Source organism: Podarcis melisellensis (genome assembly GCF_964234715.1).
Source record: "Podarcis melisellensis genome assembly, chromosome: 17".
NCBI classification, from domain to species: domain Eukaryota; kingdom Metazoa; phylum Chordata; class Lepidosauria; order Squamata; family Lacertidae; genus Podarcis; species Podarcis melisellensis.
This window is the reverse complement of record NC_138534.1, coordinates 40999332-41015988: the sequence shown is the minus strand read 5'-3', so window position 1 is coordinate 41015988 and position 16657 is coordinate 40999332. Positions and strand designations below refer to the sequence as shown.

Sequence of the window (16657 nt, the reverse complement as noted above, 5' to 3'; positions counted from 1 at the left end):
CGCCGCGCGCTTCGAGGGCGCACCAGAGCTGGACACCTCCGGCCAGGGAGCGGGTCGCAGGAGGAAGAATCAGCGGAAAGGAGGACGGTCGCTTCTTCCAAGCAAGGGAGGGGACGGGGGGGTGGCTGGGGGGGGGGAATGGCTACCTCGGCTGCACTGCAGAAGGCGAGCCTGAAGCGGGTTCCTGGTCGCCCCACCAGCTCCAGATCCCCAGAGCAGAATGGAAGCGCGTGCGCCTCCCGCGCACCCAGATCCAAACTTGGGCTGCTGCTGCTGCTGCCCAGAGATCACGAGCCGGAAAGGGGGACCCCGCTGGGGAATCAAAGCCCCCCGAGTCCAGTTTGGCAGACTCCGCAAAACAAAGCAAAATACCTCCTGGGTACCACCCCCTCTCCCATCCATCGCCTTCATTTCAGCCGCATGGGGGCTGGAGAGACGTTTTGCTGCTGCGAGTTAGAGAAATCCTTTGCTAGTCTAGTCCCTTATGAGATCTCTCCACCAGAAGATTCCAGGGAACTTTCTTTCTCCCCATCTCCCGCGAGATGCTCCAGCCAGGGCCATTATCTGCCTCTCCCCGTTGAATCCAGCAGGTTTCTTCGCACAGCATCCCGACTAGGCTTGAGAGGAGTCAGAAGGGGGCGAGCATAGCCTTGAACACTTCTATGACCCCTGTATTGAAGCAGGGATTTGCTGGGCTCCTGGGTTGCCTCACATTGTTGCATTTTATTATTTATTTGTGCTTAACTGAATATTTTAGGGACGCGGGTGGCGCTGTGGGTTAAACCACAGAGCCTAGGACTTGCTGATCAGAAGGTCGGCGGTTCGAATCCCCGCAGCGGGGTGAGCTCCTGTTGCTTGGTCCCTGCTCCTGCCAACCTAGCAGTTCGAAAGCACGTCAAAGTGCAAGTAGATAAATAGGTACCGCTGTGGCGGGAAGGTAAATGGCGTTTCCGTGCGCTGCTCTGGTTCGCCAGAAGCAGCTTCATCATGCTGGCCACATGACCCGGAAGTTGTACACGGGCTCCCTAGGCCAATAAAGCAAGATGAGCGCCGCAACCTCAGAGTCGGCCACGACTGGACCTAATGGTCAGGGGTCCTTTTACCCTTTACCTTTTTTAACTGAATATTTTATTGATGGCTTCTGTTTCTAATGATGTATTTATTTGTACAGTATTTGTTGCATGCTGCATATTAAGCGGTATATCACTGTTATCAATGATGATTGTTTTCAGAGATGGGGGGGGATTTCCTCCTAAGGCCTTGGGTCATGGGCAGATGACCTGGGCTGTCAATACAGAGTGGCTGGGGAAACCCAGCCAGATGGGTGGGGTATAAATATATTATTTAATAATAATAATAATAATTTGTTGTTGTTGTTGTTATAATATCACGGCCAAACATCCCTGACCCACCTGTCAGGTCCTTGGTATTCTGAAGAACCATTTAAGGGTGGACCAGTGACTAGAGAGTAAATGGTAAAAGACTCGTGACAAATATGACCAAGCACACATGGGAATCTAACTGCAGCAGCCAGTAAACTCTCCACTTTTGTTTCTACCCAAAAACCCCATCTCCAGGGTTTACACCGATAAACGTGTAAGGTTGTGTAATACTAAAGCAGGACGTGTACAGGCTTAGGAGAGGTAAAAGGGAAAGGACCCCTGGATGGTTAAGTCAAGTCAAAGGTAACTATGGGGTGCGGCGCTCATCTCACTTTTCAGACCAAGGGAACCGGTGTTTGTCCACAGACAGCTTTCCGGATCATGTGGCCAGCAGGACTAAACCGCTTCTGGTGAAATGGAACACTGTGACATAAGCCAGAGCGCAAAGAAACGCTGTTTACCTTCCCGCCGGAGTGGTACCTATTTATCTACTTGCACTGGTGTGCATTCAAGCTGCTAGGTTGGCAGGAGCTGGGACAGAGCAACAGGAGTTCACCCCGTCGCGGGGATTCGAACTGCTGACCTTCCGATTGGCAAGCCCAAGAGGCTCAGTGGTTTAGAGCACAGCGCCACCCGCGTCCCCTTAGGAAGGGGATGACAGCTCTGTATCGACTGATGTTCTCAAATTCCACCAGGCAACTTCCCACTGCACACGGTCTACTATCGATTACAGCTCTCACCTGTCCTATGCTCATTGTTTTGTGGCATCGTGTTGCCTTTTAAAGTCCACTTCTTTTGTTCCAGCAGCTGAGATAAAGCATCTGTTTGCTGTTGGGTGGACAATGTGCCCTCTTGGTACCGTGATAAAACACTTTGCAGTTGTGACTGGTTTTGTTTGGAAGGAAGGAAGGAAGGAAGGAAGGAAGGAAGGAAGGAAGGAAGGGGAAAAGAGCGCTGAGCAGCGTTGCTGCAAGGGAGGCAGGAGCTTCCCCATCAAATTGCACTTCTATAGCTGGCAATTCCAACTGGAGCTGGCTTGGTAATTGTTATTCTCAATCCAGCACCTCAAGTGACTTAGTCACGGACTCCTATGTGACAATGCTTATATTATACACCAGTGACTGACATAATCAGCAATGATCATTTATGGGCACGATCCCATCAGCTAAACAAAGTCTCATCTCATAGTCTTGAGAACTTAAAAGATCAGCAAAATAGCACCTCTGTTAGAACCAACCAACATTCCCAAAACAACTCCCCCTCAGCTCCCCAGAAGTCCACATTTGAAGTTTAAACAATATTTGCTTTTTCCAAAGTAAACATTTCGTGTTCATAATTCAGCTTTGGGAACTTAAAGAGCAAATGCAATTGCCCTCTTGTAATATGCTGCTTCCTTCACCACAGCTCTATTAGTAGAAGTTTTTTATATAAAACAAAGCAAGTTGTGTTGTGTATATTGCACGTTATTCGAGAGCTGAATTACCTCCAGTCCTCAATGGCATGACAGAGCTGAAAAATTATCCCCATCTATCTTTAATCATCCCTTTTTCAAATTACACAAGCCTCATCATAACAGGCCCAACTACAAATTACTGTGTGCCAAAGGAGGAGATATCCTATCAGCTTGATCATTAATAGAAGTTATGAAGATGTATCACTACACATTAAAGCTTTAAAGATGTACCACTGTGCATTGAAATTACCTACACTCACACTGCTCCTCGTAGTTTTGTAGGTTTTTTCTCCCACGGCAATCTGTCATGCATATATATATATATATATATATATATATATATATATATGTATGTATGTAAAGGTAAAGGGACCCCTGACTGTTAGGTCCAGTCGTGACCGACTCTGGGATTGTGGCGCTCATCTCGCTTTATTGGCCGAGGGAGCCGGCGTACAGCTTCCGGGTCATGTGGCCAGCAGGACTAAGACGCTTCTGGCGAACCAGAGCAGCGCACGGAAACGCCGTTTACCTTCCCGCCGGAGCGGTACCTATTTATCTACTTGCAGTTTGACGTGCTTTCGAACTGCTAGGTGGCAGGAGCTGGGACAGAACAACGGGAGCTCACCCCATCGCAGGGATTTGAACCACCAACCTTCCACTCGGCAAGCCCTAGGCTCTGTGGTTTAGACCACAGCGCCACCTGCGTCCTGCGTGTATATATCCCTTTCCAGTATTTTTGCTGTTACTTAGTGTCCCATTATATCCCCTTCTACGTCAATGTATTATTTTGGTCCTTCAACATAATTAAGAGCGCTAACACTGGTCCCTCGTCCCATGCCTAACTAGTGCTTCTCACGTTTCGGGTGCAGTCACTTGTTTCCCTAGCACCATCTTCTCATTAGACTAAGCCATTCTTTTCATTACATTGTTTTGTTGTATTACTAATTGCAGAGAAAAACGTTTTCAGAAATAACTTTAACTGTTCCTCGTAATCTAACCTACTTACCGCAGCTACTCCTCTGCTCAAAAGCACACCTGGAAGGACTTCGTTGACTTATCTACTAGGGATCTTAAGATGCCTCTGACAAACTGCAGATCATCCACTCGGTAAGTCACTTTATTATTAGGAAATGTGATCTATTCCTGTCTGGTCCCCTGAGCTTCCCAGTCTACTGAAATATTTAAAGTCCATTTTTGCTGAATAGAAGCAGGTGTTCGGCTCCCTGGTTACCTCCTCTGAATCATTCGGAGATCTGTTCACAGTGCTGAAGAGAAAAATCTACTCTGCTGGTTTCTTGTTCTGCAGCACATGCAACATCACACTCAGCAAAGCAGGGATACGTATCTCTCTTTTGATTCACCGGGAGAAAACCTCAACACTGAAATTAATGTTAGCAAGACAGTATTACAAATGTGTCACTTCTGACACGGTAATATGGCAACCATAAATTTAAGGATTTTTTTTAACCCACAACTGATCAAATCCCATAGGTTGGCAATAATTAAGAGGTAAGCGGTATAGTTAGAGCATGGTGCTGATAACGCCAAGGCTGAAGGCTGGATCCCTGTGTGGGACAGCTGCAGATTCCTGCCTTGCAGGGGTTGGACTAGATGATCCGCAGGGTCCCTTCTAGCTCTACAGTTCTACGATTCCTTCCCAGTCGTTGTTTCTTTAAAGTTAAAGTCAATCCAGGTGGCTGCAGTTTTGAATAGAGGAATGGGGAGGGAGGTATATTCAATAGGTACATCCATATTATGCTCCACACAAAATGATGTTGTGTGTAGCCATCTGTTCCCATTAGGTAACAACCATTTCTGATTTTCTTTACTTGACCTGTTGATCTAGATGGGTCCTCAAAACATCTTACAAAAAAGATTGAAATGCAACTTGCCTAAAGCTTGCTTCTAAGTCTTCTGATCTATAGCACTGCTTTGGGGTAGCTTGACTGACCCACCCACACAAATTTCAGGCCTTATGAGGCCATTGTGGCCATTTTCATTGCTAGTCACCCCAGTGCAGGCATGGTGCTGTCATCTGTACTCCCTTTTGCTTATGACTGCAAAGTGCTTTCATGGTCCAGGGGCAGAGTAGAGGTGGGGGGGGGAGGTGTAGCCGCTGACGTTTAAAAAAAACCAAGGACAAAATCTTCTTTATTTTTGAAAATGCAAAATAAATGGTAAGTTGGCAATATGGCAAGCAAACAAGCATGCTGCTAAAACCTGTAGAACTTAAATACAGTGGTGCCTCGCTAGACAAAAAGAATCCATTCCGCGATTCTCTTCGTCTAGTGGTTTTCTCGTCTTGCGAAGCAAGCCCATTGACAGCTTAGCGGATTAGCGCTACAGCGGTCTAGCGGCTTCTAGCAATCAGCTGTTAAGCGGCTTAGTGGCTTAGGAAAAGGGCGAGAAAAGCGGAAAAAAACCGCGGGGGGACGCAAGATTTTTTCGTCTTGCGAAGCAACCCCAAAGGGAAATTCATTTTGCGAAGCGCCTCCAAAACGGAAAACCCTTTCGTCTAGCGGGTTTTCCGTCTTGCGAGGCACCACTGTAATGTAAGAAGAGAAAGCCTAGCCTAGCCTAATCACAGAAGAATTGCTGAAGGATAGACAGAGGTATAATTATTTGTTCTGTTCACTGTGGAAGGTGCAGATCAGCTTCTATAGATGCATTAGGATTTGTTTTCCGGAAGCTTGTCTGAAGAAGTAAGCCAAATAGAACTGACAAAAGATTAGGTTGTTGAACTGAGCAATAAACCAAAAATCAATTGATTTACTTCAGCCTACCTGCCTTGTGGCTGAACTTTCACAGCTACTTAATTTGCCTTGCTGCTTTTCATTTTCTTGACACTCGCTGCGTCTATGAAGGCTCCTCCACAAGCGAGCCCTACACATGTAGGCCAGCAATTTTTTGTAGATCTAATTATATTGCAAGGGCCTAGTTGAAAAAAGAGTAGTGATTTTATCAGTTGCAGTCTTAACTACACTTAACTGGGCATAACACCCAGAGCTCTTAGTAGTTCCTATTTCTGAAGGAACATAGGACTGCACTGCAAGTTGGTTTGGTCCTCCTGGAATGTATGCCACCCATTTTAGGCCCAGCTAAATTTATACTTCAGTCTAAAAATAAACTAAAAATTGAATTCAGTAGAGAAACTTTTATAGAGATTGTATACAATTAGCAAACTAATTTTTTCAAACGGCAATCTTTATGCAGCCAAAACACTTCTATCCACATACAAGAGAAAAGTGTCACTGAGCTTTGAGAACCCTAAACTTTGCATAAACAAGAGAATAATTCAAAAACATGGGGGGGGGGGAACAGATCAGCGAGGGCTGAGCATGCTCAGTTGCCATGCAATGCTGGCTGACAACTGGAAGGGTTGGGGAGGGGGGCAGAAATAAGAAAAAAACAGGGTTCATAAGGAACATATGTTCTACAATGGGGCATGGCTGGCTTTCTAGGACACCAAAAAAGAGAACTCTACACATCAAAGTTGTGTTGCAAGCCCACACGGATTGAAACAATGCTTTTAAATATACTGTACCTTGATTTTCCAACAGCTACTCAAACATTTTGGCTCCCAAACGCCGCAAACCCAGAAGTGACTGTTCCGGTTTGTGAACTATTTTTGGAAGCCGAACGTCCGATGGGGCTTCTGCGGCTTCCGATTGGCTGCAGGAGCTTCCTGCAGCCAATCAGAGGCCGCACTTTGGTTTCCAAACGTTTTGGAAGTCGAACGGACTTCTGGAATGGATTCTGTTCGACTTCCAAGGTACGACTGTATAGAAGATAACCAGATGAAGAGGCAAAGGGATTATTAGATAAAGGTGTTAAAGAGTATTAGAAAGAATACAGGGAAGATAAACCAATAATCTTCACCGTAAACGCTGAAGAAATCTACACACAAACCATTGTTTTGGGGGATGGCATGGGCAGAGCAACCAACAAGAGACAGCAGCTGCTGCAAGTAGTCTCTGAAGCTGCATGCACAGTAAGTGCTTGGGAGAGAGTAAGAGTTACCCAGATATTGCAGCCGTTATCCAAGGTAACCGGTTAAGGAACCTTCCAGGGGAAATGTCTGCAATGGGCGCAAGTTCCCAGGTGAGCTCCGGAGCCAAACATTTGGCAAAGTGGTCCCTTGTGCTAAAGTGCGCTTTCTCCATAACTACCCATCACCAGAGTTTGATACATGACACATGGCTAGAGAGAAATTGCCCCATTACTGCATTTTCCGAGTGTATAGCCCGCTGGAGGTGTGTGTTGTGACTGGAGGTTGTGTTACACTATTCCAACACAGTGTGGCAAATTTATTTCATTTGTTCCCTTCCGCATATCTTCAATGGGAGGAAAAATACTTGCATCACACACACACTTAAGAGTAAAGTCGAAATGTCACTGTGGGTGTACTTCTGAAAATTATGCTGTGGAAAATTATGCCCTGCGCTTTTATACTTGAGGGTGTTCAGGTCCAAAGGCAGGTTATAAATCCTATAGAGGTGATTAAAAAATATCATTTTAACAGAATACAGAAAAGAACCCATTTTTTCTGGTGGTGGGGGGGACGGGGGGGGACTATCCTTTCACTACAAGAAATCATTGTGTGAGCTTCCACTAGCAAGACTCATTAGCTGAATCCATTCCAAACACTGGAACACCAGTCAGGCCATTTGACACTTCTCCCCACAAACAAAAAGAAAATATTTTAAAATTATATACAGTACAGATTACACACTGGGGGAGGTGGGAGTTTTGCAGGACACATATCCGGGTACAATTACTTCACATAAGGCCAAAACAGACACTTAAGAGTCAGGTGCAAGTTTTAAATAATTATTTGATTTAGTGTTCAAAAGCTCCTTAACAATTCATAATGACATACTTTTAGAAATACAGAACTTTGCATATCTAGCAAAGTGAAGTTATACAAACACAAGGCACCTTTAAAACTTGGTAAAGCAAATATAAGGCACATGATTACATTTAACGAGAGAATTAGGTGAAAACTCTGGATCAGAGTTCACTGTGCAATCAAGCATGCTAGATAAACAAGCAACGTAGTTTGACTGGAAAGTTTTTTGAAGATGGGAATTATTTTTAAACCACACCACGCTCCAGCTCATCTGTTTGAAGTGTCCAAGGAGCTTTTTCAAGCAGTGAAAAACATCTTACTGGTGCAGTTTAAGATGATTAAAATGACTCTTTGAAGTCAGTAACAAAGCAGCACTGTAAGGATTAAGTTTCATTACTTCCCATCGGTTAAATCCCTCCCATTCATTGCCACTAACTAAAGAGGACCAAGATCTCCCCCTTGCCAAGCGATGCAAATAAGCTTTCAATAAAAAGAGGAAAAGATCAGGAAGGCCATTCAGAGCCCCATGAGAAAGTGCATGAGTACCTTTGAAGGGATACTGAAAGATTCTACAAATCCTGCAAATCCTAACCAGAGAGAGAAGCAGGAAGACTGGAAACTGTAGAAATTGCTTCCAGTCAAGTAGCTATTTTGTCCTCAAAGCCTTCCCTACTGATCTTAAAACATTACACTTGCATTTACAAGCAGCCCATCTGTTGTTTTTTTGGCTAAAGAGATGGCAGGAGGAAGAAACAGCAGGAAAAATGGAATTATTCATTCACTTTCAGGGTTAGCTGAAATAAGAATACTGTAGTAGCTAAAGCAATGAGAACGCTTTGATGAAGGCTAAAAATGCCTGTTTGGTAGCGAAGGTTCATAAAGACAGCAGCTTTAGCTAGTATTCTGAACACCAAATCAGAATAATCTCACATATTAAGGGTTGCAAAGGAAAGTATATACTCTCTATACTTATTTTCAAAGATGCTATAAAATTCAACAAGATAGACTGGAGGTAAGAAGTGCGCCTGGGTGGGGCTAACAGTATGTATGAAACATTTTTTTTACTTCATTTATTCACAGATTCAATCCTACATAAGAACCACTAATAAGGAAACATGCTGACAATTCATGGCTCAAGCGACAAGATTTAATTTGGTATCGCTGCTATGAAGTTGTGGGGGTTTTTCACTGTATGTTATTGAACTAGAAATGGGGTGATTTGATTTATTTTCTAATATGTATATCCTGCCTTTCTTCCATGGAATCGAAGGCTAAATAAAGCAGGGAAGAGATGGGTAGAAACAGAACCGCATGCAGATCCAAGCTTTTTCACAAGCAACTAGACTCTTCCTAATAGCCCTGTCTGCAGGAGCAGTAGTAGGATTCCCTTCTCACCCAACTGCTCCGTGCCAGGGGCTTTTCTAGATGTGATTTCTTCTCCAAGCCCTGGTACCCAATCCAAATGTAATTCCTCAAAACAGTGTTTCCATTGCAAATAACTTTTCTCAGCATTAGCCCACAATACTAAATTCGTTGTTCAAAAAATGAACTCTCTGTGCAGCGAAAGCAGAAAATCTTGAGAAAAGTCACTGTGGATCTTCAACAAAAACAAGTGACAGAAATAGGTAAAAGGTGTGTGAAAACACCTGTCACTTGAGAGGAGCAGCACATCCTTTGAATTTACAGATCTATTGAAACTGAGTGTTGTGTGATGTTGGCAACTGTTAGAGCTAGCAATATCTCTAGTGATCAATGAAAATTCCTATCTGTCTGTTATTCTGCAGATTTAAAAAAAAATACTTTAAAAAAATCTTCTACAGAGGCTAGACATTTGCCTACTGTACATGATAGAATCTCCAACAGTGACAGATAAGCACAGAAGTGGGCAAAATCCAAAACTAATATGAGAAAGGCAAACTGAGTTGCAAGAAGGAGAAAAGGGCCAAGTGTATGCCATAAAAAACCTTTGCCTTGAAGGGAACAGGGAACATTGTAGTATTGGTAGAAACAACGGACTCTTCAGAGTTATATAGCTATAAGGCATCATATTATTGTAACCACCAAAGTTTACGACGTAGCTATGCTCTTTGAGCAGATATTGTCGAAAGCATAAAATTCTTAGAGAATGGCACCTGTGTGTATAAGAACCAAGTTGGAAGCAAAGGATTAGTTTGGAATTTACTAGTTAGTTACACTTTTGCTTCAGATGGACTTAGACCAGGGCAAGTAATTCTTGGACCACAAATTATCACAGATAGTGATGTAGCAACTGTAACAAAAAGGAGAAAGTCCAAAGAAGGCATGAATGCTGTAGTGCAAAGCAATGTAATGTGAAGAAAAGCATAGTTCTGTTAATAGAGCAGAACACCTGGTTAAAGGCAGTGAACCCAGCCAAAGTAGTATCAAAATTAAGATATTTCTGTACTTTGGAGGAATGTTGTTAAAAATAAAGACCAAGCTCCTCCACTGAGAGAGAGAGAAATGTTCAAGTATGGCAGATGCAGCTGCTAGCACTCTTTCCATCCTGCACTATCATATCGTTATTTGTTTTATCACAGTGACAAAGATCAGTCTACTTCATCCTTAGTCTCAGTACTGAAGGACTCAAAGCACCCTTTTAACTGGTCCCCAGTACCAAAAAGTCCTGAAAAGTCTAACCCTAGAATTATTTCCCCAATAGCATTACCTTCAAAGGTTCCTGTGTCAATTTCCACCCAAATGCACAAAGTAACTTTAGCCTCTCAGGACACATGGCCCAAACTGTTCTGTTTGGCCACCCACATTTCTATGAGCCACAAAGTAGAGACAGGTCAAGGTTGGGTTCCTAGGATGTCTCTTGCACAGCGCCAGACACCGTAGCTCCACAACTGCTTTTCTTAACACGATTCGCATCTAGTCTTTTCCTTCCTTCTCCTAGCCAAGAAGAACTTTCTGCATCCTGCGCGCTGCAACAATGGCTTCGTCTTCTGAATCGGACTCACTCTGGGAAGTGGAACTCTGAGATGCAGAGCTGCAGGGGGAGGAGCACTCGGGAGAACACAGGTAGTGCATCAGAGGAAGGCGGTACTTCCCACAGAAGTCCACAAATTTGATTTGTCGGACACAGCTGTCAAAATAGACTCCTATGGGGAAAAGAAATGCAGTTTAAGACAACAAACACTTTCGTATTTATAGTTAAAGTGTGCAGGGGAAGTCCTATTGCACAAGCAAAATCTTTGTGCTGGTTACACATTACTGTACTCAGTGCTATTTTAGATGAAACCCTAATTATCTTTCTGCAAAAGGCACTAACAAACAGGAAAACCCTGCTGCTGATTTAGGCTGTCTCTGGTTTTAAACTGATGGGCCAGAAAGCAGACGTGGGTTATGACCCATCCTAACTAGGTGGAATTAGTGGCACCCTTCTCTTTTCCCCTCTTGAGGATGGGAAGGTACTACTGATTGCCAACTGCTGCACTAGGTGGACCGATGACAAAAACAAATCCTACTAGGAAGTAGGAGAAAAACAAATGGAGAAGAGACAGAGATGGAGAAAGGTAGATGTACACAGTAAAATAAATAAAGTCCCATGGTGCATGTTGCAGTTAACCACTGTTGACACAATTCTATTCAAGTCTACTCTTCACTTCATTGGGGCTTATTCACAGGTAGATGTATATAGGACTGCAGCCTAAGTCTCTGTTCTGAAAAGGGTGGTGACTCCTTTCCTAAATGAAATGAAGTTCTCACAGTTCTGATTTAACACCTAATTCTCCAAATTATATTCCAGAAAAGTTATTTTTTTCTGGGCAAGAAAAATGCAAGGTTGCCTTACTGAAAGCTGAGGGCTAGTTTGTTAAGTACAGTGGACCCTCCGGATACAAACTTAATTCGTTCCGGGGGTCCGTGAGTACCCTGAAAAGTCCACAACATGAGGAGCTGCTTCTGCGCATGCATGCGGCACGCAGAGGGCGTGGTGAAACCCGGAAGAGTGTTCACAACCCGAAAGTTATGTTACCTGACGGTAATGTAACCCGAGGGTCCACTGTTATCGTTGGTTCCTATGCAGACAGGGATATATTTTGTACTAGTCTTTAAATTGCTATGCCCAAATATTAAATAAAATTGACTGAGTAACCTCACATGTGAAAAGCAAGTTAGTTCCTCATGTGTTTATTTAGAAATAAACCTGAGCAATATGGGCACTAAGTCAAGTCAAGGCTGGGCTTTGCATGTCAGCCAAAACTTATGATTAGCACAAGCTGTAGCCAAGGTTTGCTCTTGAATGTTGCTCATGGTCACTAAGGAAAGTGTGTAACTATGACAACATGTTTGATCAAACCTTAGGTTGGCTTATTATGGCAGAAAAAAGGAACGGGGAGGAACAAAGTGGCTGTGAGTCCTCTCCTGGTGCCTGTGTACTTGTGCAGGAAGGTAGGAGGAATGTCCCACAAGAACAGGGAATAGGGCATACCTCCACATTTAGGGTTGGGGCAGTTGCTGGCTAGGCTCAAATAGCGGAGGAGATTCCCAGGGAGGTCACTAGGAACATAAGGAACATTGCGGGTTTTAATGGTGCGTCCAGCCAGTTCTTGGAGACTTGGAGGATTGTAGGTCAAGTCACGGACAAATCGTACAACCAATGGGTTCCCACGCAAACTCAATTCTTCAAGATGAACCAAATTGAGGATTTCCCGAGGAAGGTATGTCAGCAGGTTATTGTGGAGGCTAAGGGAGCGCAAGGAATGCAACCTGGAAACCAAACATCAGAAAACCTGGGGTAAGGCAATACCATAATTCCAGTCCTCCGGTCCCTCTTCCCCTTACACTTTCCACAGGAGAGCCCAAGTCTCCTGGATTAGACCTTGAAAATTCCTTTCAAGAACCCAAGCATATGCAGCATGTTTAAAGCGCTTTGTATGTTCAAAGGGATTGCTGCTTTGATCCAATGGCTTACATCCTGGTTTTCGCTGCTGTGATAACCTCACTTCAAACTTCGGATCATACATAACGCCTTTCCCTTCACAGGTCTGCATGAGATTATTTCCAAACCATTCAAAGATGTCAAAATAACATGACTGATACAGAATGCAAAACTGCATAGACAAAACAGCCCTAAACAGACTAATGAGAAATCCAAAGGAGACAACTGGATGCAAGATCCAGTATTGCCATTTTTGCGTAAATTTAACAGTACACATCAATGAGATTAAGCTGCATGATTTCATTTAGAGACTTTTCCTATAGCACACAAATTGCATGCAGATTGTCATATGACGCAATTGCACAATATGTTTTGCGACATAAGCGTGCTGTGAAGCCACAGCTAATCACAACTGGCTTGCACATGCAACAAAACACCTTGCATGCTTCTTCCTCCACACAAATACCTGCTGAAGCAGGAATTACCAGGTTCTGAAGAGCTAGATATATTGAAAACAGTTAAATTGCTCAAAATACTCACTGGGCCAACTGAGGGGGAATACTCTGTATCTTGTTGTCACACAGGACTAGGTAATTGAGTAAAGGCAGATTAGCCAACTCTGGTGGAATCGAAGTAATGAAGTTTCCTCCAAGGTACAAAAACTCCAAACTGGAAGACAAAGAGAAAAGTGACACAAAACGTTTATAGTAATGATTTCTCTCAGCTCAGAATTTCAATTCACAATACAACCCACTTATGGAAAGAACACGGTGCAAAGGACCTGCACGGTCCGGAAGAAATATCAACAACCTCAGATATACAGATGACACAACCTTGATGGCAGAAAGTGAGGAGGAATTAAAGAACCTTTTAATGAGGGTGAAAGAGGAGAGCACAAAATATGGTTTGAAGCTCAACATCAAAAAAACGAAGATCATGGCCACTGGGCCCATCACCTCCTGACAAATAGAAGGGGAAGAAATGGAGGCAGTGAGAGATTTTACTTTCTTGGGCTCCATGATCACTGCAGATGGTGACAGCAGTCACGAAATTAAAAGACGCCTGCTCCTTGGGAGAAAGGCAATGGCAAACCTAGACAGCATCTTAAAAAGCAGAGACATCATCTTACCAACAAAGGTCCGTATAGTTAAAGCCATGGTTTTCCCAGTACAGTGGTACCTTGGGTTAAGTACTTAATTTGTTCCGGAGGTCCGTTCTTAGCCTGAAACTGTTCTTAACCTGAAGCACCACTTTAGCTAATGGGGCCTCCTGCTGCTGCCGTGCTGCAGGAACACAATTTCTGTTCTCATCCTGAATCAAAGTTCTTAACCTGAAGCACTATTTCTGGGTTAGTGGAGTCTGTAACCTGAAGTGTCTGTAACCTGAAGCATCTGTAACCCAAGGTACCACTGTAGTGATGTATGGAAGTGAGAGCTGGACCATCAAGAAGGCTGATTGCCGAAGAATGGATGCTTTTGAATTCTGCTGCTGGAGGAGACTCTTGAGAGTCCCATGGACTGCAAGAAGATCACACCTCTCCATTCTGAAGGAAATCAGCCCTGAGTGCTCACTGGAAGGACAGATCCTGAAGCTGAGGCTCCAAGGCTTTGGCCACCTCATGAGAAGAGAAAACTCCCTGGAAAAGACCCTGATGTTGGGAAAGATGACGGGCACAAGGAGAAGGGGATGACAGAGGACGAGGTGGTGGGACAGTGTTCTCGAAGCTACAAACATGAGGGAGGCAGTGGAAGACAGGAGGGCCTGGCAGGCTCTGGTCCAGGGGGTCACAAAGAGGCGGACACGACTAAACAACAAATGTTTTAAACGTACCTGCGATCTCTTGATGAAGGGTGGTATATCAATCTAATAAATATTAACAACAGCCATCCGTGGTTAGTCCCCTGAATTTGCAATTACAGTGGTGCCCCGCAAGACGAACGCCTCGCAAGACGAAAAACCTGCTAGACGAAAGGGTTTTCCGTTTTGGAGGCGCTTCGCTAGACGATTTTCCCTATGGGCTTGCTTCGCAAGACGAAAGCCCATAGGGAAATCTCCGGGGACCTCTTTTAAATGCTGGCGGTGGGGAGCAAAGCCTTCCCCCCCCCCCCGGCCTTCAGAAGAGGTCCAGGAAGGCCGGCGGGGGCCGAAAGGCTTTGCTCCCCACCGCCAGCATTTTTAAAGCGGTCCGGGATAGCAGGGAAGCGCTTCCCGCTATCCCGGACGGCTTTTGAAGGCAGGCGGGGGGGAGCAAAGACTTTTGCCCCCCGCCAGCCTTCAGAAGAGGTCCGGGACCTCTTCTGAAGGCTGGCAGGGGGCAAAAGTCTTTGCTCCCCCCTGCCTGCCTTCCCGGGGGCTTTTAAATCGCCCCGGGACAGCGGAGAAGCCTTCGCTGCCGCCCGCCAGCATTTTAAAAAACCTCGGGCCAGCGGAGAAGTCCTCTGCTGTCCCGGGGTTTTTTTAAAATGCTGGGGGTGGGAAGAAAAGCCCTTGTTCCCCCCCCCCCCAGCCTTCAGAAGAGGTTGGAGGACAGAGTGTCCCCGGACCTGGTCTGAAGGCGGTTTCCATAGGAACGCATTAATTGATTTTTAATGTATTCCTATGGGAAACCGTGCTTCGCAAGACGAAAGAACTTGCGGAACAAATTAATTTCGTCTTGCGAAGAAGAAGAAGAAGAAGAAGAAGAAGAAGAAGAAGAATTTGGATTTGATATCCCGCCTTTCACTCCCTTTAAGGAGTCTCAAAGCGGCTTGGGGGGGGCTCATTTAATTTCACTGCACACAGGTGGTGTAGTGATAATAAAGGTTTATTATTATTATTATTATTACTGTTCTGGAAGCTCCCAGCATGAGGGAGGCAGTGGCGTGCTCTGCTCCAGGGGGTCACCAAGAGGCGGACACGACTCAAGGACAACAACCCGTGTCTCCTTTCTCCCCCCCGAGGGCCGAGCCCCCGTCCCTCCTCACCTGCTGAGCTGCTGGATGGCGGGCGGGATGCCCTGGAGGCGGTTGCTGCCCAGGCTGAGGCTCCGGAGGCGGCGCAGGCCCAGCAGCGCGCCGGGGACTCGCGTGAAGCGGTTGCCGCTGAGGTTGAGGACGCGCAGGCTGCGGGCGAGCGGGGCCCCGGCCAGGCCCTTGGGCAGCGAGCCCTCGGCGCCCAGCCGGTTGTTCTTGGCCAGCAGCGTGTGCAGCCGCGGCAGCTCCAGCAGCTCCGCGCCCAGCGCCGCCAGCCCCGTCCCGCTCACGTCCAGCACCTCCAGGCCCGGCGCCACGCGACGGCCCAGGCCCGACGGCAGCCCGCCCTCCCCCGCCAGCGCCAGCCGAAGGGTCGGAGACGCGGCGGCAGCAGGCGAGGCCTCCTCCTCCTCCTCCGCCTCGGCCTCCGCCTCGGCCCGGCCCCGCTCCGCCGCCATCGCGCTCCGTCTGAGGAGGAGGCCCCGGAACCTGCGCGCCCAGCCCGCCGCCGCGCCGGCCCTCCCGCTTCCGTCCTCCCTCGGGGCCGCCGCCTCACCCAGGTTCCCGGGCGGAGTGCTCCTCAAGCTTATGCACCGCTTGAATATAAGGAGGGGGTTCGCCTTAAGAAAAAGCAGAATAAAAAGTCTTGTTAGCCGCCCCGAGCCCGCTTTGGCTGGGGAGGGCGGGGTATAAATAGCATTTATTATTATTATTATTATGCCTCAAAAGTGCTGTTCAAAAAGATGAAATGGAGGGAAATCGGCAATGCTTTAAAAGCAGCAGAAGTTAAAATACTGAAACAGATGATGATTTTATTACTACTACTACTACTACTACTTATTATTATTATTATTATTTCTACAAACCTGCCTATCTATTTATTTTCTGTCTACCTACCTGTTTCTCTCATTTGTCTATTTATTTCATAAAATTTACACACCATTGTAAAACACCACCACCTTCAAAGCGGTTTACAAAAAGATGAAACGGTGAAATTGAGGGAAATCTGCAACGCTGCTTTAAAAACGGAGCAGAAGTTAAAATACTGAAACAGATGACATTTTATTATTACAATTGTTACTACTATTTATTATCATCATCATTTCTACAAACCTGCCT

At 45.5% G+C, this 16657-nt stretch overlaps 1 protein-coding gene across 1 annotated transcript; it reads right to left on the bottom strand.

Moving 5' to 3' along the window:
* Positions 1 to 7651: 7651 nt before the first annotated feature.
* On the bottom strand, positions 7652 to 15996 carry LRRC58 (leucine rich repeat containing 58; the record flags this gene model as incomplete). The annotated part of the gene is made up of 4 exons (XM_081893560.1): positions 7652 to 10806; positions 12138 to 12415; positions 13128 to 13256; positions 15551 to 15996. The coding sequence occupies 4 exons, from the start codon at positions 15994 to 15996 to the stop codon at positions 10598 to 10600; spliced, it is 1062 nt and encodes a 353-aa protein (XP_081749686.1). The 3' UTR covers positions 7652 to 10597.
* Between the last annotated feature and the right edge of the window lie 661 nt (positions 15997 to 16657).